At 42.3% G+C, this 27111-nt stretch overlaps 5 protein-coding genes and 1 long non-coding RNA gene across 8 annotated transcripts in view; 3 read left to right on the forward strand and 3 right to left on the reverse strand.

The window, feature by feature from the left end:
* The window catches only part of LOC138190142 (interleukin-1 receptor accessory protein-like 1-A), a 123646-nt gene extending 118154 nt beyond the window's left edge, over nt 1-5492 (reverse strand). Inside the window, exon 1 of the mRNA XM_069132710.1 lies at nt 4507-5492. Coding sequence (XP_068988811.1) covers nt 4507-4724 — 218 coding nt within the window. The 5' untranslated portion in view covers nt 4725-5492. The remainder of the gene's footprint in view (nt 1-4506) is intronic.
* The window catches only part of LOC138190134 (transcription initiation factor TFIID subunit 6), a 115498-nt gene that overhangs the window by 44960 nt on the left and 43427 nt on the right, over nt 1-27111 (forward strand). The window lies entirely within an intron of this gene.
* LOC138177953 (uncharacterized) lies at nt 11333-13393 on the reverse strand. The gene is made up of 5 exons (XM_069109315.1): nt 12857-13393; nt 12608-12767; nt 12331-12522; nt 11822-11930; nt 11333-11588 (listed from the first exon to the last, which is right to left on the reverse strand). The coding sequence occupies exons 1-5, from the start codon at nt 12861-12863 to the stop codon at nt 11391-11393; spliced, it is 666 nt and encodes a 221-aa protein (XP_068965416.1). The 5' UTR covers nt 12864-13393; the 3' UTR covers nt 11333-11390.
* On the forward strand, nt 13512-14374 carry LOC138177954 (uncharacterized). The gene is made up of 3 exons (XR_011172578.1): nt 13512-13855; nt 14029-14157; nt 14249-14374. It is a non-coding gene; the product is annotated as an uncharacterized LOC138177954 (long non-coding RNA).
* LOC138190153 (uncharacterized) lies at nt 18570-20327 on the reverse strand. The gene is made up of 5 exons (XM_069132737.1): nt 20180-20327; nt 19931-20093; nt 19657-19848; nt 19092-19200; nt 18570-18824 (listed from the first exon to the last, which is right to left on the reverse strand). The coding sequence occupies exons 1-5, from the start codon at nt 20256-20258 to the stop codon at nt 18627-18629; spliced, it is 741 nt and encodes a 246-aa protein (XP_068988838.1). The 5' UTR covers nt 20259-20327; the 3' UTR covers nt 18570-18626.
* Nucleotides 21927-27111, forward strand: part of LOC138190133 (acetylcholinesterase) — a 30862-nt gene continuing 25677 nt past the window's right edge. The window contains exon 1 of one of the 3 annotated variants that reach the window (XM_069132693.1): nt 21927-22630. The gene's annotated coding sequence lies outside the window, so the exon portion shown is untranslated. The remainder of the gene's footprint in view (nt 22631-27111) is intronic. The other 2 variants (XM_069132690.1, XM_069132692.1) reach the window with 2 other exon arrangements.

A 27111-nucleotide genomic window follows, 5' to 3' on the forward strand; every position in this document is an offset into this window, starting at 1 on the left:
AAAATCCGAGGAAATACTCGACGCGCCGTTTCCACGTCGACGAACAATTTCCTCCGCGAATTTGTCAAACGCGAACAATTGCCGTCTCTTTCTCCAATTCTTTCCAACGAACGGTATAGGTAAGTAACTGCTGTGTGTACAGTCGACAGCGTTCGCCGGTTGCGATGAACGCAACGGAACGGAAGAAAGGACGAGTCCGTTGGTCCCGTGGTCGTCGACTGGAGTCCGGACCAAGCAAAAAAATCATCGAGCTATTCGTGTTTGTATTCAATGTTGCTCGAGAACCGTAATCAACAGAGACTGGCCAGTCGTCAATTTGGTGCTATGCTTCGACCAGTCCCATACTAGGAATTACATACTCGCTCTTCGAAAATCGTCTTAACGAATTCCGTGAAGGAGCAGAGTCGAGAGAAGCCAGCAAGAATGGTGCGTCCCTTTGCCGATGTGAAATTACAGTTCTGTTTCTCTGGCTTGTCATTATCCGAGTCCCGAGGCCCTCCGAGCCAACGCAGACGCGTATACGTGCCCTCCAACTTTCCCCAGGATGCGACGTCCGTGCAATTGCGATTTCTTTTCTATCCTTCCCTCTCGTCGCCCTTCCTTTTCACGTTTCAACCTCTCAACCATCACTTTGCCACCTTCTCTTACGAATCTTGGAAAAATTCTAGCTACGAGCTTCGATCCGGATTCGCAAATAACGACGAGGAGGAAAGCTTCAACGCTATCGCACGAAAAGCAAAGACAGGGCAACACCCTGTCCATGGTCATGATTACAAACTCTCGAAACGTTACTATACGAAGAATAGCTATAACAGTCGAAAGGAAACGCGCCTCGGCTGAAACATAAATGCACGCAAACTATCGCGTGACGATGAAAAACACACGAAAAGGAGACGTCTCTGACAATTGGGAAACGACTTTCCGCAAAACGATTACCGACTTCCGTTACATCGGAAGCGTATCCCCGGTGCCACTCGCGACCGGTCCTCGTTCGCGTTCCGCACGCTATCGTCATTATTCGGATACATGGTAACTGTATGCGTGCCGTTCGAACGGAACGAAACGACCACCGGTAAAAAAAACACGCTTACGACCATAGAGTGGATGACTTTTCGTTACGTTGCTCGTCTCCGCTCGCAGCGGTACACGTTACCGCTGTCGTTACCCGTCGCTCGGCGATACTCGAAAATTCGCGGACGCCACCAACTGGCAATTACCGTTGCTGAAATTTCGTCGCAGCGCGTCGAGACCGTGCGTGGAAAAATCGAATTTGCCTGGACCAGCGCGCAAGGGTCGTTCGTAATGTCCGTTAAGCTGACTTTTTCGCGCAGTGCCTCGATTCGCCGAATTTCAAGCATAAATTCAAATAAACCATCTCTGATGATAGTCCTCCGCTCGGCTCGCCGACGATTCGACGGATACATATATGTATAAAATTGGCTTCGTTTGACGAGAAACGTGGCGCATTAAGGTGGCGACACGCGCGTCGTGTCGGTCAGTGGTACGAACGACGCGCCGCGTTGCACGTAGTTTCCAGTTTTTTGTCGACGATCGCCACTGGCTCGGGACGCGAGATGCGCGAATCGCATGGCCAGTCGCACCATCTTCCTCGCGAATTGCTCATCAGATCGAGATAAAATATGAAATATAACGCGGCCATGTTTCAGGAGTTCGCCTTCGCGGTTAGACGTAGCCGGATGTTGCCACTAGTTACAACGCCACTTTCTACCGGTGAAACGCGCATCGAGGACATTCAACCGAGAACATTTGCGCATCAACGATTTCGCTTGAATTTCATCCTTTGTTCTTTACGTTCGTCTGTGGAGCGTGTGCGCGCCGCGAAGCCCTATACGCTCTATACAACATAACATTGATAACGCCGCTGCATCCTCGCGAGTCTAAATTGTTTGCAATGCAACATTTTATACTAATATACCGGCACTTTCTCGTGAACGATGAAAATAATTTCGTGCAAACGTACATGTAAATAGCCGAGAGGCAGAAAGATGAAACGTCATATCGATAGACGCGTTTCACTTTTGAAGAATGGAGATGACTGCTATGAAATTCTACAAATGCATAAATCGTTGCTGTTTCGTTCGAATTCTCTGCAATTCTGTAACGGGGACAAACGGAAATTTAAGATGTAAAAGAACGATGAAGCGCAGCTCTATCTGAACTAAGAGGAGAGGTGTTTAATTTATGCCTTCCGCGTATCCTTTGTTCCGCGGATGAATTCGACCGCTAATAAAAAGCATCGGTCGGACATTTACGCATCGACGATTTCGCCCCTTGTTCTATTCAGACCCTCGTGTTCCTCTTTCTCGGAATCGTCATCGACGCGATACGCGCCGGAAGAAGAAAGGGAGAAAATCGCTTACGGGGAAAAGCAAAAAGCGGAAAAAACGTCGGAGCCCAGGAAAAGGAGTGGAATCTTGGCTATCTTTTTTCCCTTTTCTCTTTGCTTCCCGCCGATTACGGCTACGAGCAGTTGTTTTTTTTTTCAAAATGGCCATCTCGTAGGCTGATTTTTTCGTCCTTGCACTCTGCAAACACGCCCGAAAGAAACGCTCGTTTGCAAGTATGCGAATCGTAAAGAAGAATCGAGGGAAAAACGACGATGCAGTGGTTTCTAATATTTTCGCCGAAATTATGATACAAATGAAAGCACCGGTGCTGTCGCGCGTCATTTTCGATTCGTACTCACGATTTTTTGTCCGTCGCGAAACTCGCTTGCATACTCGTGCATTCAAGATGGCGGAAAGCCTGGTAGGCAAAGCAGCACAGGTACATAGTTACAGAAACGTTCAGCAGATACACATCGAACACGTCGATCTAAGAATCGGTATTTCGGAGAACGCGAAACGACTGGTAATCAGATTTTCCGACGTTTAACTACCGCAGACAAGAATCACCGCAGCATACGAAATGAAATGTAAAAAATCGAAGGGATACGTACTTCAAGTTATGCGCGTGAGAATTATCCGTAAAAACGATATCGACCAGGATAGACAGTAGACAGGACGACGGCCCGTTGGAATCGATTAGACAGAATCGATGGAAGGATCGGAAAAAGAGAGAGAAAGTTGGGCGACCTGCGAACGAACATCCGCATAATTTCGTGCGTGTTCATCGTCGGGAAGCGGCATGCTTTAGATGGACACGCTCGATAGAGACGTAACAGGTGTGGACAGAGAGCGGGAGCGGGAGCATGGCCACACGTCCGTTAACCCTCGGACTTTTCGAGAACCAGACGCGACAACCTCTCCTTCTCGAGAGCAGCAGAGGCCAGTGAATGCGTGCAACAACTATACCGTTTGACACCTGGAGGAGTATACCGAGAACGCGCGCGCAGCGCACAATAGCCAAGCTAAAATCCCACTTTGTCCCAGGAATAATAAAGTTCCCGGTGCGGAAGGGATTCGGCAAATCGGCCGGTCGACCCTTCGAAGGTCTCTTCTCGGAACCGTGTCTTTGTTAGCTCGCCTTGCGGTTACGAAGGGGACAGCCGAACGCGTCTCAAACTGCGACCCCCTACAGCGATTTTCATCTCGTACTTCGTACCGTGTTTCTAGATTTATCGTGGAATAAACAAGCGCTTCGCAGAAACGTTATTACCGGGTGACGTGACGTGACTCGCTTGCCTCGTCGCCACACCGTACCGCGCCGCACAACGCCGCACCACACCGCGTCCCCAACAATTCCAATAACCGATCGCTTCTTCGCTCTCCTTTTTACGATTATCTCCAACGTGAATATCCTTTCCACTGGAAACCTGTTACGCTTTTGACAAACCATACGCCATTTTAGAGGACAGAGTACGCGTCTCTTCAACTTCCCAATGTTTATTCGGAAACCATTTACCAAGTCCTCTTCGTGTTTCTCTGTTCAGCCGATGTGTACTTTGTCAAAGACGATGTTTGTTTTAAATCGAGCGTATTCTATGACAGACTAATAACCGGTTTAACGTAATGCTCTGATGATGGTTTAAACAAAAAAAAGAATATGCATATATGTATTCCGTAAATGTAGTAAATCAGTGAAAGCGAACAGTGGACACACTTGCAGGTATTCGTCGAGTTTGATAAAAAAAAGTGGCAAGAAATTGCATCAGCCTACGCGAATGTCATTCAAATCCTGAGAGCGTGACTCAGAGCAGCCAGGATATCCAAGTAAAATCATGGGATATTCCGTTACACTTCTTCCGTCGGCGGGACTGCGATTTATGTGTTTCTCGTATCTCATCGACGCGAAGCTACGTTAAGCTTGAAAATGAAAATAGGCCGAGCAACCTATGCGTTAATTACGATTCAAATCAATTTGATCAGACACATCGTTTAACCTTCGCTCGAGATTCCACGCGCGGCTCGTGTTTTCATCGGTTACACTCCCTCTGATAAATCTACATACGCGGTGTTCTTTCTTTTCACAATTTTCAAATTTCATTAACATTATTTTAACACCATCTTCTTAATCTTAACATTAGGAAAATAAAGTGACGCTCACCATTCGATACTCCTGTATCCTCGTAGACAACAGTGAAGCGCTTTGAACGCTCCGATGTTCGCGTACTCTGTTGTCACGACCTCCTTCGTAAACCTGAGGCCACCGGGTGGTAAATTATCGAATTTGTGCTTGGAACAGTAGTCCTTAAGTTCGTTGCCTTGACAGATCGCAGTGAGGAGCGACAAGACAAGCAGTCCCCGCTCGACCGGTGTCGTCATCTTCAGATCTCGACGAAAAACCAATTTACCAGGAAGCCGGGGAAACGTTTCAGATTCCGTGATTTTCGAATCCGAGAACCGCCATGACCAAGTTTCCAGGGTGAAAATTACGTCCCAACGGTCCACAGCAGACTTTTCTCCAAAAGAAAACCGATATCTCTCACTTCAGCACCGTTAACGTCCAAAGATAAATACAACGACTCCCGTCACTAAGTACGCGCCGGCGATCTTAACCGATTCGTTTGATATTTGTCGTCAAACATAAACTTTCGTCTACTCGAGAAGACTGCGTGTTTACTGGGTGGTTTCAAATGGCTTTCGCCGCGCGCTCTTTTTCTTCTTAACCGATAAATCGTTCAACCATTCAGTCACTTTCCGTGAAAACCATTCCTTTTTACACCAGCTCTATTTTCGACAAAGTCCCACGTCGATTATACAGCTAATATCTTTCAACCTCGCACGATTACCGATAATTTCAACCAAAGCGTATATACTCACGAATGTTTCTCGTAAAGCATTACAAGATTCAACAACGTTACGTCAAACGTCTCGATGTTACATCAACAACACCTATTACGAGACTGCACTCAGAAATCGTAACAAATCGTAAATCGTATCGCGTGCTGTATCCTAGAAGAGGAAAAACGTTGAATATCGAAATCTAGAAGAACGATCGTAACATAACCTACGTTCAGCAACCGGTATACAACGCACCAGCGAAACACACGCTATGAAAGCCGACGGCTTACTGCCAGCCCACTGCTTTGAAAACTCCCCGTAGGCCACGGGCCACGGGTTTAAAACGAGCCGCCTGTTGCCTCGTGCCCGTTCGGTTCAATCCGGCACTCTTCGGCCATCCTCGACGGGACACCGACTATCCGACTGTGCTACGGTCGCGTGTAACCGCCCGTTGTGTTTCTCCCAAAAAGGTACAGCCGATTGTTTTTTTTTCTATATGTGTTTCAGTAGCTTTCAAGACTACGTACATGCCACGCGAATGTTATGACACGTTTAAACTCAAATTTACACAAGATCCTTCTATTCATCGATTCTTCGTTTAATTGAGATATGTCCGTGGGAAACAGAGGACGCTGTTCTCTGAAGCAATCGATAAATCGATACATCTCTTACAAAACTAACCTTTCAGGATCGATTTAACATAATGTTCATTAGATTCATTTTCGTCTTGCTAATCTACTTAGTCGAAGCAGATAAACCGACGATTACGTTGAAAGAAAAATGACGAATCCGCAAATTATCGAACGCATTCCCAAGGTAAGAGGAAAAAGCGTTGTACTTCACATGCCATTATTGTTTTCTTGTTACTCGTAACGATAAAATTTCCCAAAGAAGACGTCTGGGAAATTAAGACGATACCTTTGAGCGAGACTCGCGTTATTTACATTGCTTTTACTCGACACCCAAAAGTAAAACGATTCGAATAGCGGGTGCATCTGTACACGCGTATAAACAAGTAACCAAAGAATGTTCGTATTTTTTTTTTTTTTTGTAATGCAATAAAATATTTGGCAAACCAGTGCACGTTTACAGCGTCCCTCTACTCGATCGTTCAAAGGGCGCATCGACAGATATTTGCTTACGAAAGAAGTTAGATTAGAGTACAGGTTTCCACGAATATGATAAACTGCAAATAAATGTATTTAACAATGCCGCGAACAGATAATTTTTGCGGATAAGATTCTCTTGAAAGCAACTGGCACGTGCGATATTGTTCAACGAATTCCTGCATATTAATGATGGCTTGCGTGCATCCCGAGCTAACTTCTATAAATTACATCCGCACCTTTTACATCAGTATGAATTTTAAGATCATGAAAGCTCGGATCGATCTTACAAAATTACAATCGTTATTTATTTATCTACTTACAGGATAAACACTTTGGCAGAAAATGTACGTGAATGTATGTTTATATTTGAACAAAAAAGAGAAGGAAAGAAAGAGAGAGTTAGACATAAACGCTTAAGCGTAAACTAAGAATGAATATAAATAATTATAATATATGTACTAATGCAAAGGAACATCTTAAGAATGCTAGGGTTTGACCAAATATGTACGTCCTGGTAGACAGATTTGGTGTAGATAGACACTCACTCCGTGCAAAATTATTTAAAAATGTTAAAATATCCATAAGTAATGTTTTGCGTGTAAAAAATGTTACTTCTTAAACATCTTAATGGTAAATACATTTAAATAAAATAATTGGACGATCGCGGGACAAGATAAAAAACCTTCGGTTATTTTACTTACAAACAAGATATCAGACATTATTCTTCTATCGCTCAATGTCTGAAGATTTTAATTATTAATAATTTCTCCATAGGTGTGAGAATCGAGTAGCATAGGATGACCGCTATGTTTGGCAGCAAGTTACACAGTTTCGAACGTTTCAATTTGTTACTACGTTGCTTATCGTCTACGATTTGGTAGCAACGGGTACAACGTTCTTCGTACGCTCACTCGTGTACACGCGGCTGCCGCTGACTTGCATTCTGCGAATTCGAGTATGCGGTCAGTCGTTTCGTGTCGTGTGGCAACGATTATGCCGGATGATCGTAGCCAGACCCGCAGCATTTACGCGCGTACAACCACGACACATGGGAAAAACTTTTATGCGTGCCGACGATGAACGTAGTCTTTCTAGTAGAACCAGTTTTTTATTTATACCTTTAAAAACACATCCTTTATTCTATGGTATATCGCTATCGGTTGAAACGATCGGTTAACGCGACTTCATCTCGATTCGAAAACGTAGCGCAGGAGGTTGTCGGACTTTGTCCGATCGATTTCTTCGATTCTTAATTCTTATTCGCTTTTTTTGAACAAAACGTAATTCCTTTATGCGGCGCCGTGTCTCAAAGAGAATACCCATTGACCAGATTATAGGTCGTAAACATCGAACGTTACGTGTCTCTTAACAAGTTTCAAACCAGAAGTGCTACTACGTAGCCGGTATTTTCCGTGTTGTCCAACACGTTGTTTATCGTCCTCTGAAATTAATCTGCCTAAGTTGTCACCGTGTGGGATCGACCGTTTTCGTCCGCCCTTGACATCATCTTGTTGGAACAGTTACATTAAAACATAGCATTTAATACAGTGTATCGCGTGTAAGCGGCTTTATTTCGAAATGAATCATCGAAAGATGCACTTATCAGCAAAGATATCGAGTACGATAGTAGAACTACTGTGATATCGATATGATCGCGTCCACAAGCTAGAAACTTGAAAGGTTTTCGTTTGTAAATTCAGGTAAGACTCCTTTAATTATACGGCTATAAAACGGTTTTCGTAGTCGTTCTGTAAAATTTGGCAAGAAGCAAACCCCTCCTGAACAGACTTCAAAGAACAGTCATGTTATCAATTAGAGTTCCGAGATCACGGTGTGCGTAACGAAATTAATCCCCCCTTAATTAATGGTGTTAAGGCGCATCCAAGAGTAGAGGCAGTACGAGTTTCCTGATTAAGACGACGATACGCATTCTGAGAAGAGACATCGAAAGAGCCGAGAAAGGCTATATGACCGGTAGGCTTTATTGAAATCTTGTACAATTAAAACAGTATAACATACGCTGCGTGTAACCGATGTTAACTCGCGTAAGGTCATGGTACCCAATCACGATGTTATTGATCCTACTTTTCATCCTGCATGTTCCCGAGTCAGAATTATCGAAGAGAGAACATTAGTTTCCCTTATATTCTATCTATCTATCTATCTATCGGCGAGTATGCTATCCTCCCTATTCATATATACTCAAGTACTTAGATTTAGTCGCGTATCGTTCTTGTATCTAAATAACGACAAACTACCTGACGGTGGTCGGACACGCGTTCTAACAACCGGTAAAGCATTTTCACGCAAGGCTGAGAGGTAACCGCGAACCTTTGTCCTCGTATATATCTCTCCGTCGTCGCTATATCGACGTTTCAACGGAAATGAGAAACGCCTCACGGTATGTTGCCCGTTTTCCTCGCTTTACCGAGAATTCGTAATTACACGGCACACACGCCACTTACAAGCGTTCCTGGCCTGCACATACCGGGTGTCAAGCGGCCGTACGTTGTAAAAAAAGAAGTCGCCGCGCCGTTACGAGATTAGTCCTTAGACGGTGCGGGTCGTTTTTACTTTCGTGAGATTCACAGGTGTCCCTCGAAGGAAGCCGTCTCGCTTATTCGACTACTGTAATTGTCAGCTGTCTGTTCCGCCGCTTATTTCGCGTTCCAATTCAACTGGTTTTCTTCGAACCGCTCCGTTTTTCCTCGCCATTTTTCCGCGCTACACCGTATACCACGGGAATTAAGTTTCAAACCTATTTCTGGCAGAATTCAGGTTCGCCTATTTTCTTCGATCGTTTACGGTTCCAAAGCTTTTCGCTCACGGGAATATCGCGGCAAGCATCTTTGTTTTGTCTGCACGACACGATTCTATTAAAACGGGTTGCAACAATCTAAAGAGTATACGGATGTAGGCAGTGTTTGATAGAACGTTAATTTTCTCGCTGCGTACGACGCCAACCTCAATTTCAGATTGCACGTCGAGTGATGACGTTTCTCGACAATTTATACAGCTCCGCCGATTTAGTTATCAATTAATTTTCTTCTCTTCCTCCGGCGCGAAGTATTTCCTCTCATTTTTTAACAAAAAGAAGAAAAAAGGAAAAAGGACAGAGTAGGACTAAACGGTGCATTGCCGTGAGACTCGTGCGTGTGCCCGTTCGCAAACGGTTCACCCTATTATTTAGTCGTATAATGTGCTGATAACATTATAGTTAATCTCAATTACATCATCGTCCTTCTTGGAAAAGATACACCGCGACAGATCAGAGACAAAGTTATCAACGTTTTACCTGTCAACGTGAATCATATTGCTCAATTAGTTTTTGTTGAGGTTATCTGATTGAGGAACGCGTGGATGTATATGTAAAAGAAATATATATTGAAGTAAGTATAGGTACAGGTGTAGTGTATGCTGATCCAGATCCTTACTCTAGCAGTGTTACATTACAACAGGAGTTGTTACGGAGCACGTTGATACATTTATAACAAAGGACATTACCAAAAAATTAACCTTGGTGTGTAACTCTAGATAAAAGTTACAAGAAACAGCAATAAAAATCTACTTATAGCTGTTTTGTTTCTAGACCTTGTGACCCAAAACAACATTCATATTCAAGGGTACAATAATATGGTCCTCTACATTTTTTAATATTTTGCTTCACTAAATTCTATTTTTTCCGTAACGGCGATGTCCAGATCACGGGCATACAAAAGAAGAAGATGTAAAGTTTTGCTAGAAATAATTACTTCAACAGTTTCATACGGCAAAAATGTCGACCATTATAATCCGCAGGAATCTTTTCTTTCGCGATTCGATAACCAACAAATAAATTTCATTCAACAGACACTTGTTGCTCTTGTCACAACTCGTGGTGCACCATAATGAGAAGAAAAATTTCGTGTAACCTCCTGTAAGAGTCACGACATTTTAAAAACTTTTATTTTAGTCCGCCTCGAAATTTCCACTTTAACAGTTCGTAACTAATCGGCATCAAAGGAAGTCGTACGGTACACGTTGAAGTTCAGTTGGCCCAAGTTACTCTCGGAACACCGTGCTTTTGCAGTTGATATCAAAGAGACCGCATAAGTCAATAGTTCATTTTTCTATAAGTGATATAATTAAATTCCTTTCAAACAGAGAGTTCCTAGTCTCTGCATTTGGAGGTTATGCGAACTTTACGAAGCCGAACACAGGCCGTTACTGAACTAATGATACACGCTAGCAGGTACTGATTCTACACGAAAAAATAAGTCGAAATAAGTCGAATTGCGGAATACGCCATTTTCACAATACGCATTGTTTCCAACAAAAGTGAATTAAGACTTTGTTAGAGGTGTATTAAAAATGATGCCCCGAATGAAAAAATTTTATTTCACTTATTTATTCCATTGATTGTTTACTCACACCTTGTCGATAATTAGCCAAATTTAAGTATACTTGACGAATTTTCGAACTCCATGTTCTCGAAACCAAATCCTCGGACAAAAGAATGTCACTCTACTTTATCGACTTATTTTTTCATGAAGATCTACCTTCTTTCGGTTTGTTCCATCAGTTCGATGACACCCTGTATATTCGTCACCGAACGGTCGAAACAACGAAATCTAAAATCAATGGTAATACTGTTCCCTTCGTTTGTCGCCGAAAATGAGTTTATCTTTCTCGGTACATCGGTTTCCCATCGATTTTCAACTAATTACGTCGATTAAAGGCGCATCGCGGATTTAGGAGATCTGGGGTGGATTAGTGGAGGAAAGGCAACGAGTTAACGTAACGGATGAAACAGCGGACAAGAAAATCCGAGAATTGATCGGTTACTAACAAATTTTCAGACCGCCATTTTCTTGCTGGAAAGTTTGCAACGTTTCTTAATCTACCGTGGCGAGATAATGACTGATCGAAGAAAGGAGTCGCAGCTAAAAGCTCGAATATTTTCCGAGGTTAACTTCCCCCACAGCTTGTATTCGACACACTCGTTTTGATCGTTGAATTGCAGTAAATTACTTCGATATAGAACAGGGAAATAAACAGAGATTTTATTTTTACTCCAATTGATTTGTTAGAAGTACGAAAGAATATTTAGAATTATCGATTAACCGCCAATCATGTTCAACAAGTTTACCAGCGTATATTCTTTTAGTATATCGTTCAGCAAATTCTTCACAATCTTGCTCACGTATCGCGATATTCGATCTTGATTCTCCTCGAGGAAATTGGGTGCCTCCTCAGTGATGGTTTCGCTTATATCCTCGGACAAATCATCGTTGACGTATAATTCGGAGATATCACACTGGAAATATTTTAAAATTAGCCATTTGGACCTTCAAGACCACCGAAGCACTAGTTGTTACAGGATCATATATAAACTGCGGATTTTTATGCATTTATGCGGTATTTAAGAACGTATTTGTTGTAATTTTTATAGATAAGGCAAATCCCTCTTTAGGTTCTGTGTCTATAGTTGCGTCCATAACAACATCGATTTGCATCAAAATCCGCACTGTAATCATATGCAACACTTACGTCGAATTCCCTTACTGTGGTCTGCAATTCCAGATTTGAAACGTGTAGCCTCCCTTCCTTTATCTCCAGTTGCAGGTCCGTTGTCACTTTAAGTCCCTCAATGCGGAGGCTGAAGTTAGAAAAAATACAGTTGCCTTTTTAATCAGCGGTCAGGAGTAGTTTACACAATTTATAAACTGAAGAAATCTCCGAGCGTTGCTGGTCCGTTTCGGCAATACTGTTTTACTAGCGTTAGGAAACTGTAAAACCGACTGCGAATGTGTTCTCGACGGATCATAAATGTGTTTTCGAAAGGTGGTGCGCTTCCAAGCTTTATCGATTTATTAAAAGATGCGTTTATTTGTGTAGTAAAAAGGTATTCGTTTTCTAAAAATATCTAAACGTTTTACAGAGATCGAAGATAAAGCGCGAATTGAGTATTATAAATCTACGTACTTCTACATGCTAGCTAAGCTATTATATTCATTGTATAAAACGTGTATAGAAGGAAATAATTGAAAGAAACTTACGCGAGGTCTCCCCATCCGTGGAAGGAATCTTCATCGAGGAATGTACCTGTCATATCGTAGCGAGCCTCAATTTTAATTTCGTGGAACAGAAGAGTTACTTTGGCTTTAAAATCGGCCATCGGGAAATCAGCCCGCTTTACTGTATAGTTAGACAAACCATCTATGCGTAAATTCTCTAGATGTCCTTCTGCTCTGTTTGAAGAAGAAGAAGAAGACCGATGTCGGTTAACGTCATTTGATTCTCTTTCCGTAATTAATACACGAAACATATGCGTACGAGAACAATCTCCTTATCTTCAAATCTATATCCAGGTGCTCGCTCACAAATGGTTCGAGAACCGGAATACCAAGATTTTCATCTCCTTCTTCCATCATCTCCTTAAATTTCTCGAGAAATCCATTAAGTTGTCCCAACTTAAACATACTGCTCGCTCCGGCTATTTAATGAGCAGAAACGATTTATTTTATATAAATCGAATTCACTTTTGATTAAATCAAAACTGCAAAGCAAAACTATTCTACTTACGGAACATGTCGCCTAATACAAATGCGTAACAGATAATAAAACTGAAACAAAATCACAACTAGGAAGTAAGCAATTAAAACCGAAGTATTTCGGATTTACGCGGACGTTAAATGTTTTTTTATGCTACTATGAAGTATAGTCTTCCAATAATCGAGATACTCGTTTAGCTTTGATAAATTACACGATACTACCTGACAATATGTTATAATAGATTGATCGTCAATACATCGTTCCTTATATATGAGTCAGTTTCGTACTCGAGTTTTGATCTCTTATTTCATGCATTAATATCTTATCTGTACGATATACAATCGGCCTACGTATTAATAAAAAAATAATAAAAAGATAAAGAAGCAATAACGCTAATTCCCTTGGTCGTTCTTTATTACAGGGGGTGACAATTCGGCAGTCGTGATTTAAGAATCTCAATTCTACAACTGTGCCAGGGTCGCGTGTCAGCGTCCGTTATTTCTTCCAAAAAAGGCATCGCCGATTTTCTGCTATATGCGTTTTGGCAGTTTTCAAGACTATGTACATGCCACGTTTAAACTCGAATTTACACAAGCTTCTTCTATCCGTCGATTTTTCGTTTAATCCAACTTTTCGATGGACGTCTCGATGGTACGTCACCGACACCTGTCAAGAGTTACCTATCACACCTATCACTCGGAAACAAACCGTAAATCTCATCGCGTGCTATTTCTTGGAAGACGAAAGATAATGAACATCAAAACCTAGAAGAACTGTAGTAGCATAATTTATGTTCATCAACTAATATTCAATGTAACATACAAACGACACACCCACTCTGAAGGTCGACGGCTAACTGCCAACCCACTGCTTTGATAACTTTCAGTAGACCACGGACCACGAGTTTAAAACGAGCCGCCTGTTACCATGTGCCCGTTCGGTTGCTTCCGGTTCTCCTCGGTCATCTTCGACGAGACACCGATTATGCTACGATCTCGTGAAACCGCCCGTTGTGTTTCTCCCAAAAAGGTACATCCGATTCTTTTTCTTTTTCATATGCGATTCAGTAGTTATCCAAGCTGCGCACATGCCACGCAAATGTTATGACACGTTTAATCGAGATATATCCGTAGGAATTAGAGGACGTTTTTCTCTGATGCAATCGATAAATCGATACATCTCTTACAAAATTCTCGTTTCAGGGTCAATTTGACATAATGTTCATTAGATTAATTCTCACGTTGCCAATCTATTTAGCCGAAGCAGATATGCCGACGATTAGATTAGAAGGAAAATTGACGAATCCGTAAATTATCGAACGCTTTCCCAAGGTAAGAGAAAAAAATGTACTTAACATCACACTATCTTCTTCTTGTTATTCGTGACGATAAAATTTATGAAAGAAAACGTGTGGTAAACTAGGAGGGCACGTTTGAGCGAGACTCTTGCGTTATTGACATTGCTTTTACTCGACGCTCAAAAGTAAACGGTTTGAATAGCGAGTGCGTGTGTACACGCGTATAAATAAGTAACCAAAGAATGTCCGTATTTTTGTATGTAATGCAATAAAATATTTGGCAAACCAGGGCGCGTTTACAGCACTCCTCCTACTCCCTCTACGTCCCACTACTCGATCGTTCAAAGGGCGCTCCAGCAGATATTTGATTACGAAAGAAGTTAGATTAGAATATAAGTTTCCACGAATATGATAAACTGTAAATAAATGTATTTAACAACGTCGCGAACAGATAATTTTTGCGGATAAGATTCTCTTGAAAGCAACTGGCACGTGCGATATTGTTCAACGAATTCCTGCATATTAATGATCGCATGCGTGCATGCCATGTTAACTTCTATAAGTTACTTCCAAAACTTTTACATCGATGTGATATTTAAGACAATGAAAGCTCGGTTCGATCTTAGAAAATTATGATCCATACTTATATATTTATCTATTTATAGGATAAACACTTTGGCAGAAAATAAACGTGAATGTATGTATATATTTGTACAAAAAAGGGAAGGAAAGGAAGAGAGAGTTAGACATAAACGCTTAAGCGTAAACTAAGAATGAATATAAATAATTATAATATATGTACTAATGCAAAGGAACATCTTAAGAATGCTAGGGTTTGACCAAATATGTACGTCCTGGTAGACAGATTTGGTGTAGATAGACACTCACTCCGTGCAAAATTATTTAAAAATGTTAAAATATCCATAAGTAATGTTTTGCGTGTAAAAAATGTTACTTCTTAAACATCTTAAAGGTAAATACATTTAAATAAAATAATTGGACGATCGCGGGACAAGATAAAAAACCTTCGGTTATTTTACTTACAAACAAGATATCAGACATTATTCTTCTATCGCTCAATGTCTGAAGATTTTAATTATTAATAATTTCTCCATAGGTGTGAGAATCGAGTAGCATAGGATGACCGCTATGTTTGGCAGCAAGTTACACAGTTTCGAACGTTTCAATTTGTTACTACGTTGCTTATCGTCTACGATTTGGTAGCAACGGGTACAACGTTCTTCGTACGCTCACTCGTGTACACGCGGCTGCCGCTGACTTGCATTCTGCGAATTCGAGTATGCGGTCAGTCGTTTCGTGTCGTGTGGCAACGATTATGCCGGATGATCGTAGCCAGACCCGCAGCATTTACGCGCGTACAACCACGACACATGGGAAAAACTTTTATGCGTGCCGACGATGAACGTAATCTAGCAAAACATAATTCGTTCATGCGACGCCATGTCTCAAGGAGAATACCCATCGACCAGATTGTAGGTCGTAGACATCGAACGTTACGTGTCTCTTAACAAGTTCCAAACCAGGAGTGCTACTACGTAGCCGGTATTTTCCGTGTTGTCCAACTATGATATCGATAGGTTTTCGTAGTCATTTTGTAAAATTTGTCAAGAATCAACCCCTCCTGAACAGAGTTCAAAGAACAGTCATGTTATCAATTAGAGTTCCGAGATCACGCTGTGCGTAACGAAATTAATCTCCCCTCAATTAATGGTGTTAAGGCGCATCCAAGCGTAGAGACAGTACGAGTTTCCTGATTAAGACGACGATACGCATTCTCAGAAGAGACATCGAAAGAGCAGAGAAAGGCCGGTAGGCTTTATTGAAATCTTGTACAATTAAAACAGTATAACATACGCTGCGTGTAACCGACGTTAACTCGCGTAAGGTCATAGTACCCAATCACGATGTTATTGATTCTATTTTACATCCTGTAGGTTCCCGAGTCAGAATTGTCGGAGAGAGAACATTAGTTTCTCTTATATTCTATCTATCGGCGAGTATGCTATCCTCCCTATTCATATATACTCAAGTACTTAGATTTAGTCGCGTATCGTTCTTGTATCTAAATAACGACAAACTACCTAGCGGTGGTCGGACACGCGTTCTAACAACCGGTAAAGCATTTTCACGCAAGGCAGAGAGGCAACCGCGAACCTTTGTCCTCGTATATATCTATCTGCCGCGACTATATTGACGTTTCAACGGAAATGAGAAACTCCTCACGGTATGTTACCCGTTTTCCTCGCTTTACGGAGAATTCGTAATTACACGGCACACACGCCACTTACAAGCGTTCCTGGCCTGCACATACCGGGTGTCAGGCGGCTGTACGTTGTGAAAAAGAAGTCGCCGCGCCGTTACGAGATTAGTCCTTAGACGGTGCGGGTCGTTTTTACTTTCGTGAGATTCACAGGTGTCCCTCGAAGGAAGCCGTCTCGCTTATTCGACTACTGTAATTGTCAGCTGTCTGCTCCACCGCTTGTTTCGCGTTCCAATTCAACTGGTTTTCTTCGAACCGACCCGTTTTTCCTCGCCACTTTTCCGTGCTACACCGTGTATCACGGGAATTAAGTTTCAAACCTATTTCTGGCAGAATTCAGGTTCGCCTATTTTCTTCGTTCGTTTACGGTTTCAAAGCTTTTCCCTCACGGGAATAACACGGCAAGCATCTTTGTTTGTCTGCACGACACGACTCTATTAAAACGGGTTGCAACAATCGAAAGAGCACACGGATGTAGGCATTGTTTGATAGAACGTTTATTTTCTCACTGCGTATAACGCCAACTTCAATTTCAGATTGCACGTCCAGACAGGACGTTTCTCGACAATTTATACAGCTCCGCCGATTTAGTTATCAATTAATTTTCTTCTCTTCCTCCGATGCGAGGTGTTTCCTCTCATTTTTTAACAAAAAGAAAAAAAAAGAAAATCGACGGAGTAGGACTAAACGGTTCATTGCCGTGAGAATCGTGCGTGTGCCCGTTCGCAAACGATTCACCCTATTAATTAGTTGTATAAGGCGCTGATAACGTTATAGTTAATCTCAATTACATCATCGTCCTTCTTGGAAAAGATACACCGCGACAGATCAGAGACAAAGTTATCGATGTTTCACCTGTCAACGTGAATCATGTTGCTTAGTTAGTTTCGTTTCGTGAAAATGTCGTCCACTGTAATCCGCAGGAATCTTTTCTTTCGCGATTCGATAACCAATAAGTAAGTTTCATTCAACAGACACTTGTTGCTCTTGTCACAACTCGTGGTGCACCATAAAGAGAAGAAAAATTTCGTGTAACCTCCTGTAAGAGTCACGACATTTTAAAAACTTTTATTTTAGTCCGCCTCGAAATTTCCACTTTAACAGTTCGTAACTAATCGGCATCAAAGGAAGTCGTACGGTACACGTTGAAGTTCAGTTGGCCCAAGTTACTCTCGGAACACCGTGCTTTTGCAGTTGATATCAAAGAGACCGCATAAGTCAATAGTTCATTTTTCTATAAGTGATATAATTAAATTCCTTTCAAACAGAGAGTTCTTAGTCTCTGCATTTGGAGGTTATGCGAACTTTACGAAGCCGAACACAGGCCGTTACTGAACTAATGATACACGCTAGCAGGTACTGATTCTACACGAAAAAATAAGTCGAAATAAGTCGAATTGCGGAATACACCATTTTCACAATACGCATTGTTTCCAACAAAAGTGAATTAAGACTTTGTTAGAGGTGTATTAAAAATGATGCCCCGAATGAAAAAATTTTATTTCACTTATTTATTCCATTGATTGTTTACTCACACCTTGTCGATAATTAGCCAAATTTAAGTATACTTGACGAATTTTCGAACTCGACGTTCTCGAAACCAAATCCTCGGACAAAAGAATGTCACTCTACTTTATCGACTTATTTTTTCATGAAGATCTACCTTCTTTCGGTTTGTTCCATCAGTTCGGTGACACCCTGTATATTCGTCACCGAACGGTCGAAACAACGAAATCTAAAATCAATGGTAATACTGTTCCCTTCGTTTGTCGCCGAAAATGAGTTTATCTTTCTCGGTACATCGGTTTCCCATCGATTTTCAACTAATTACGTCGATTAAAGGCGCATCGCGGATTTAGGAGATCTGGGGTGGATTAGTGAAGAAAAGGCAACGAGTTAACGTAACAGATGAAACAGCGGACAAGAAAATCCGAGAATTGATCGGTTACCAACAAATTTTCAGACCGCCATTTTCTTGCTGGAAAGTTTGCAACGTTTCTTAATCTACCGTGGCGAGATAATGACTGATCGAAGAAAGGAGTCGCAGCTAAAAGCTCGAATATTTTCCGAGGTTAACTTCCGCCACAGCTTGTATTCGACACACTCCTTTTTATGGTTGAACTGAAGTGAATTGCTTCGACATAGAACAAGGAAATGAATAGAGGTTTATGTTTACTCCAATTTATTTGCTAGATGTGGGGAAATATATTTAGAATTATCGATTAATGGCCAATCATGTCCAACAAGTCCTTCAGCGTATACTGTTTCAGAATATTGTTCATCACATTTGTAGCAACCTTACTCACGTATTGCGATATTCGATTTTGATACTTCTCGAGCAAATCTGGTACCATCTTTGTGATGGATCTGCTTATAACCCTGGACAAATTTTCGTCGTCGTATAATCCGGTGATAACGCACTGTAAACATTTCAAAGTTAGCCATTCGGACTTTCAGGAGCACCGAAGCACTGGTTGTTGCAGGATTATATGTAAACCGTGGATTTTTATGCATTTATGCGATATTTAATAATACAAACATGTATAAAAAGATATAAAATATCTAACGTACTTGTTATAGTTTTTAAAGATAAGACAGATCTCTATTCAAGTTCTGTTTTTATAGTTGCGTCCATAACGATATCAATTTGCATAAAAATCCGCACTATAATCGTATACAACACTTACGTCGAATTCCTTTACATGAGCATGGATTACGAGGTTTGAAACTTGCATTCTCTCGTTCTTTACCCCCAGTTTCAGGTCTGCCGTCACATTAAGTTGCCTAATGACGAGGCTGAAATTCGAAAAAATCCAGTTGGCTTTTCATTCGGTGAAATACTTCGTACAAATTCAAAAAATCCCAATTGCGATTCGAAAATATCGATCAAACGTAGCTCATGCAATGTGCAAATTACAAGAAATTTCTGACAGGGGGCGTTGCTAGTCTGTTTCGGTAATACTGACTTACTGACGTTAAGAAACTGTAAAACCGACTGCGAGCGTGTTCTCGACGGAACATAAATGTTTTTTCGAACTCTGGTGCGCTCCCAAGCTTTATCGTTTTATTCAAAGATGCGGTTACTTGCGTAGTAAAAAGATATTCAATTCTAAAAAGATCTAAACGTTTTACAGAGATCGGAGATAAAGCGCGAATCGAGTATTGTAAATTTACGCGCTTCTGCATGCTGGCTAAGCTATTATATTCATTGTATAAAACATGTATAAAAGGAAATAATTGAGAGAAACTTACGCGAGATTTCCACGTCCGTAGTAGGAAATTTCATCGATGAGTGTACCACTCACATTGTAGCGAGTCATAATGTTAATTTGCCTGAATAGAAGAGCTACGTTGGCTTTAAGACCAGCTATCGTGAAATCACCTTGATTTACTTGATAGTCGGATAAACCAGCTATGCGTAAGTTGTCCAGGTCTCCTTTTGCTCTGTTCGAAGAAGAAGAAAATCGATGTCGGTTAATGTCATTTGATTCTCTTTTCGTAATCAATGCACGAAACATATGCTTACGAGAACAATCCCTTTTCATTGAGATCTATATGCTCGTGCTTGTTCATGAAAGGATCGAGAACAGGAACACCATGTTGTTCATCTCCTTTTTTCATCGTCTCCTTAAATTTCTCGAGAAATCCTCGAAGTTGACCTGATTTGTACGCATTGTACTCTACGGTTTCTTAATGAGGAGAAGCGATTTGTCTTCTTAGTTTGGAATTCGCTTTTGATTAAATCGAAGTCGCAAAGCAAAAATATTTCACTTACGTCGCGCGTCGGCTACATGGGGCTGGAACGTGTGATAGGTGGCCAACACGATGGCTAATATCGGCACGAGAAAACGCATCTTGCTGAGAGTGAAAGAAAATACGCGGTTTAGAAGTAGACAATTAAGACTGAAATATTTCGCTTTAACGCGGAATTTAAACGTTCTTTTTATGCAAATATAAAACCCCACTCCCCAAGTAGAACCGATAGTCCTCGGATAATCAAGATACTCACTTGGCTTTGATAAATTACACGACCACTATCCGTCTCTTCTGCATATCACGACGCGTTAATACATCGTTCCTTATATACAAGTCAGTATCGTACACTCGAGTTTTAAGATCTCTTATCCTATGCGCGATATAGGAATCGATCGATTCGACTGATAAATATCTATATAAGAAATTAAGAAACAACAATACTGATACCCCTGGTCGTTCTTTATTTAAGGAATAACAACTCTGCTTTCGCGATTTAAGAAATTCAACGCACGATCTTGTACAATTTCGGAGACACGTCGATTGTGCAACGATAAATGTCAATTTCATTGGGCTAACGGCGAGCACCTACGTTTATAACGTACCGCGTAATTGCAGCGCTACAAATGACCATTTAATTACGTTACATTGGTCGACTTGCGTCGCTGATCGAACTAGGAACAAGAGAGAATCGTGGAAAATATTTGGATCGTCGCATCGGAGCGTTGCGTTCCGAGGCAGAGACCCCGCAGTTTCAGAATAGCTACGACGAAAAATTCAGTTGCGCTGATCGGTTGTGCATGAAGTGATACGTGGCCAACGGTAATTATCTAAACACGAGCGGAGCGTGAATTTCCATAAATCCGAAAAGGCTATTTTAGGTGGCCATGAAATTCGCGCGGTATCGATCGTCATGGCGTAAATACTTGGTTATTGGAAGCCTGAAATCGGAGCAATGAGAACGAAGGTTAGATGCAAGGCCGAAGGTAAGCCGGCAAATAAACTCTCGATACGTAGTAAATCGTGAATGGGTAAGCTGCTAGGGAACGAAGAAAAATACCCGAAGATTTCCTTTTGACAAAGTTCTGCGCGAGTATGTGAAACGAAAGAGCAGATAGAATTTGATTGGTAGTAGTGGATTATTAGCGAGGCCGCCGGAGATAGATGACGATAAAGAGAAGAATGCCGTTACAAAGCCTCAACTTTTTCTTTTTTTAACATTGACCGCGCGCGATCATGTTTTTTTCCTTTCTAAATAAACCTATAAATTCATCGCCACCGTGATACTTATCGCTGTAAACAATGACATATGTAAAATGATTTTGCGATGGACCTTGGTTTTCCATATCGAAAACGAATATTCTTCTGGCTGGTAAATATTCGAACGTTAGGCGGATACGCATCTTTCTCGGAGAGAGGTCGAAACACGCAGGAGCAAAGAGTAGAGGAGAAAAAGAGAATCCGAGAGGAGTATAGGGAAAACGCGCGTGTGCGAGTGGCGGTGGTAGAGCTTGTGTCGGAGTATTTGGCGTGGATATGAAGAAAGTAATGAAAACAGGATAAAGGTGAAAGGGAAGAGGCAAGGAAGGAATAAGAAGAAGAAGAAAAGGAAAAGGATCGAACGCCGACGAAGACGACAACAACGACGATGATGATGCGAGAAAAAGGAAAAGAAAAAGGGAGTGAATAAACGGAGGAAAAGGGGTGTTAGAGGGAAGCGGCTGGGGGTTGAACACAAGAGAGGGAACCGAGTGGTGTACCGCCAGCCGAATGGGGTAAGAGTGGGGTAAAGCCGAGAGGGGATGCTAGACCAGTTCACCCTTACTTGCCACGGCTCGACTCGTCAGTGCGGCCTGAACGGTTAACCGGCCTACTTGTTCGCGTGGTTCTTTCGATTCCTTTCATTCTTGCAATTTACGTCGTCGAAATCGTCGTCATCGTCGTCGTCGTCGTCGTCGCCGCCGTCGTCGTCGCCGTCGTCGTCGCCGTCGTCGTCGTCGTCGTTGTCGTTGTCGTCGTCGTCGTCGTCGCCGTCGTCGTTGCCGTCGTTTCTCAGCTCTTCGCCATCGACCACGAACCATCAAGTTTTAGCGACTGTTCGCTCGCGGAACACACGTGAGTTGTAATAAGCGAGGTACAGTTTGGTTCGTCGTTAATTCGTGTTGTCGGTGTTCAACTTGCCCTTCCGATTCGAGTTGGAAAATTTGCCGTCGATGAAGAGTCACGTAAGATAACGAAAATAATCGAAGAAAGGAAAGAGAAAGGTAAAAAAGCGAGCAAGGTCGAGAGAATTTGAGCGAGAAAAAGAGCGGCCAATAAACGGAGGGCTCAGCCGAAGCAGCAGCAGCAGCACGCACGTTTCGGCTAAAACCTCGTATTCCGCTTGTCGCCGCTGTTCTCGTCGTGGTGCTTGTTGCCGAGCTGGACGCAAGGGCAGAAGAAGCAGGGACGGTGCTTGTTCTCTTAGAAATTCGTAAGTTTACCTTTGTAGTTTTCTCGTGAAGGAATTCGCTCCGCGATCGGCTATCGCTCAATTTACCGCACTCGATTCGCCAGATTTGAACATAGTCGGCACCGAAGGCCAATGATTTTTTGTAGCGTGTCATCCTATCGGAAGTCCAAGAGTATCGGACGAAAATCGCTAGAAAATTGTATCAGTCCTGCCGGCGGGATTTTTCCACCGACCATTTCCCTGTAGAGAGGCTCGCTGGATAGCCGAGATAAGCAACCGATGATACGATAACTCGTGTACAGCCGCTTGTACTCGAAAAAGATCGATTTTCAGCGGCTGGGCGACGCGAGCAATCCTTGTTTTCTCTTTTCCCGTCTTCTCGTCTCAAAGAATCCTGGTCCCTCGTTTTATTCTCCATTTCTTGGAATCTCACCTACGTTGCACATTTTACGAGGATTAACGTAATATGCGATGTACAGCGAACGTAACCCTTCTCGCGGTTGTTGCGTATCGAAACGAACGCTTTTTCTCGTAACGTTCCGCTTCAAGGACTGATAAGAGATGATTTCTCGCGATAGTGAATGGCGTCTTAAGATCGTGCACCTTGCTCAAGTAAAAAGGGACCGATAAGAAAGATCGTCGAGTAATTGTTTCGAAATACGAACGCGTTTAAAAGAGTTCAAAGGCTCCAACAAAGTTATCCTCCATCCATAGACGATTCGCGTTCTTCCAGCAGCTCTATGGTTCTCGAGATTCCTTTGTGTCGTTCCACGGCCGATGATTTTCAGCTAAAAGTGGCATTCTTTTGCGCGGAAGTAAGCAGGAACCTTTTTAATTAAGGGCAACAACTGTCGAGGCAGCTACGACCTCGAAACAACGGTAGGTCGGAACGACGAAGTCGTGCAAACAGCAAACATCGGTCGTATAGGAGAAACATGGATCGATCGTACGAACGAGTAGGGGCCTTGATCGACGATCCACGTAAATCGATGCGCGTATTCCCGTTTGCAGCATTTTTTAAAAAAATCGCGCTGTTGCCTGCCAGAGCTGTTAGCTTGGCAAAAGAACGAGATCGATTTTAAACAAAGATTGCTCCGCAATAGTTGTATTAGTCCGCGTGAGTTACGACGACGAAGCTACCGGATCAACGATAAGATCAACAAACGGATATCAGGGTATATATGGGACGGATTAACGTCGGCTAGAGGTTTGCCAGGTTTGGTGATAAATTTCGATAGGCTTAAGCTCGCTGGATGCACACAAGATCGAAGATGGGATTTTCGTGTTCGAGGTCAACTGGTAAATCTACGGCGAAGGTCGCCACTTCTTCGTTCGATCTCTACTTGTATTTCCACTTTGATCGCGATTTTATCGCTCCGATCTTACAATTACGATCTTCGACTTTGTATCGAAATCTCGTCTCGCGATGACTGCATCACGTTTTATAGTTGGAGCAAGGGATCGTGCTCGTCTTTATTCGTTTCACAGACCCTTTGTTCGCAGATTTTCCTAAAGGCCGGATTTTAATATTCCACGCACTTTTCACGGGTATCGCGATACGGAAGGCTGAGAGAAAAAGGCGAGAAATGGGACGGCAGGAGAAGACGTTGAATCGAGAACACGGTGAATTGAAACCAGTGGATAATGGAGCTCGTTGAAAACATTCAAATACAAAATTTATCGATCGCACACGGCTTGCAAAAGGTCTGTCCTTTATCGTCAAACGCGTTACGCAAGACCTGTACTTGCTAAATAACATATCCGCTAACGTATCGTTTGTAATCGTTCGACATACATTTGCCCTGTCGTACACAGAAAAATCCGATGGAATCGAGCAAATCGAGCCGAATCATGCGCAAGGTTGCGATCGATAAAAACAAACGATCGTGCATGTTGATTGTCCGTGTAACGACGTGATCGTAATATCTGCTTATCTTTGACAAGTGAAAGATGTTTTGAAGAAAAATACTCGATATAATATTTTCTCAAATCTATTTACTCGTTCGCTAGATAAGAATATATAAAAATAGTACACCGTATTGACCTAGCTGGTAACTGAAAGATATTTCATCGTGATGATTCTAGATCATCGTTTCAGCGCACGACTCGACACGACGCTCGAGCAGCGTGGATCAAAAGGAGAATTGAATTTCGAAGAGCCGCGATTCTCATTAGCTCTTTTGTTTTCTTTTCGTCTTTCTCCCGCGACCATTTGTCATTCGGCTTTTCCCGCGCACACGCTTTGAAACGCGATGCTGTATGGTTTCACGCGCGTCGCCACCCATAATATATTTAGCGCTCTCGGGGAGTGCAGCACACTCTCATGGTCGTCGAGGGCGTTAAAAAAACAATGACAAGGTTATACACGTGACAAAAAGAAAATTGACGTGTGCTTGGTGCGCGTGGAAGCTCGTTTTTCCGTGGCTTGGCGCGCCGAAGCTTTGTCGGATCAAGGGTCGTGTCAAAAGCTCTGCAAAGAGAGAGTTGGTACGCGTGTGTGTATGTTTCTGTGTACCTGAAAAAGAAAGAAAGAGAGTAAAGAGAGAAAATAGGGAGGAATTGGGGGTGGGAGGAGGGCGGGAAAAGGGGAGGAAGAGAAAGAAGTGGCAGTAGACGGTAGAGCGACGGCGTAAAGTAAACGTTGGACACACACGGCTGGCCTTTGCTTTCGTTTGAACTCACAATCAGTACCGACTAAAAATAGGAACCGTGACCTAACTACGCTCGATTCCACAATTATGCATTTCCTCCCGTTGTCCGACTATTTTTCACTGCTCGCGACCGAATCAATGTGCCGTTAATACAGCGTCTGTGTGTCGCGACGACGTCGATCGAGAACCCGTCTATACGTACTATATACGCGTCGCTGAAAGTGAGATGAAATTCAGATGGGTCGAGGCAAACAGGGTCGAGTCAATATTTTTTCCTTTCTCCAACTTTTCTTTCTCCAACCATCACTTGGGCGCCGTGATGGTCTTCTTTCAACGATTCCTCCGAGACTCTACCTGTTCCGTGAAAAATAAACGGTCGTGAAAACTACGAATCTCACCGAGGATAGCTTCGGTCTAGTTGTCGGTTAGCTGAACGAGAAAATTCATAGTCGAATACTACGAATATCGTTAAGCGTAAAGCCGGTCGTATATCACGCGTATCGTATATCCTATGTGAATCGAGTAAAATTCACTTGGTTTGCATAAACGCCTGGGAGCTTGCGATTCCGTAATACGCTGCTATAGTTGCGAAGTCACGTTTTCGCGCTAATTAACTCTTAACGATTTCAGTTAATCTTCGCAGAGTTTTCGATGACCCTCTCGTTTCCCGAGCTTCCAGGTTCGTACGTTTACTACCTACGTACCAACTACTACCGTACGTTTCTTTTACATACGTTTACCGTAAATATAAAACGTCGTCAAAATGAAAAATTCGAGTTTCGTTAGAATCAGCCGGTTTGAGTAAAACAGCCGTTGCTCTCGACGATAACGACAAATCGTTTCGGCTTAGGCTCGGGAATTCTAACTCGGACAGCATATTTCACGTTATCGAAAGATTCGATCGTGGTTTAATCCGACGACAGAATAGGACAGAAATAAACGAGTCTTGGAAATTGAATAATAGTCCGATCGTCGATGTCCCCAAAAAAAGGAAGTACATCTCGATATCGATAAGTGTCGAGATCAACGGTCTGATAAGGACGTTGGCCTTTATTCGCACGAGACCGTAATCGCGACGAATCTGCGCGCGTCTGCAATTCCCAACAACAAAGGCACGCTGCTGCCTCAACTTTGCTTGCCCGTTATTCTGCTTCTTTTCTACCAAATCAACCCTTTCCACGCTCTTTGTAGTAAACGCGCCTAAAAACGTGAAAAATGTAAGGAAAAGAGAAAAGGAAGGGAAAATTTGAATCACAATAGATACGTCGTTTTGTTATACGAAGCGACAAAAGAAAAGGGAGATCTAAACGAAAGAAATCGATCGTACGATGGAACGTAAAAATATTCTTTAAGCAATTTATCGAAGGAAATGAGAAAAAAGTTGTTATCGTTACCCAAGTAAGCGTAATATTAGAAATTGCTGGAGGATATTAAAGGCTCGCCTTACTTTAAAGGAAAGCAACTACTATTGCAACCAACCGTCGTCGCACCTGCAGCTAACCCTCGAGGCTCTATCATGCCGCCACATTCTCTTTAGATCCTTATCTAACCAGGTTAATCTATCCTTCCCTATCCCCTACGACTTACCAGTTTACCTTCCACCGCCACCCATCTACGGTCCCTTTTCTAGGGCTTTGTGTCAGCTGACACGTAACTGTTTATACCATTTCGGCTGGCACATCGCGTGACGAGACTCGTTGCCAGATTGCCATTCTGCTAGATTAAACTAAATCATTTTCTATCTGTAATATTTGTTATACTATATTCGTTATTCGAATACTGCAACGTTTTCAACATGGCGACAGAACGCGAATACTTTTCAAATAATTTTCATCGGTAATTTTACTTACC

This window comes from Bombus flavifrons, chromosome 3 (assembly GCF_040668555.2).
Source record: "Bombus flavifrons isolate JBK064 chromosome 3, iyBomFlav1_principal, whole genome shotgun sequence".
NCBI classification, from domain to species: Eukaryota; Metazoa; Arthropoda; class Insecta; order Hymenoptera; family Apidae; genus Bombus; species Bombus flavifrons.

Coding starts and splice junctions, on each gene's coding strand:
- LOC138177953 (XM_069109315.1), bottom strand. Junction 12,523..12,607: donor AAGATAAGGAGATTGTTCTC/GTACGCATATGT, acceptor TTCTTCAAACAG/AGCAGAAGGACATCTAGAGA. Junction 11,931..12,330: donor CACGGATGGGGAGACCTCGC/GTAAGTTTCTTT, acceptor TTCTAACTTCAG/CCTCCGCATTGAGGGACTTA.
- LOC138190153 (XM_069132737.1), bottom strand. CDS start 20,258: ATGCGTTTTCTCGTGCCGATATTAGCCATCGTGTTGGCCACCTATCAC. Junction 19,849..19,930: donor AATGAAAAGGGATTGTTCTC/GTAAGCATATGT, acceptor TTCTTCGAACAG/AGCAAAAGGAGACCTGGACA. Junction 19,201..19,656: donor TACGGACGTGGAAATCTCGC/GTAAGTTTCTCT, acceptor TTCGAATTTCAG/CCTCGTCATTAGGCAACTTA.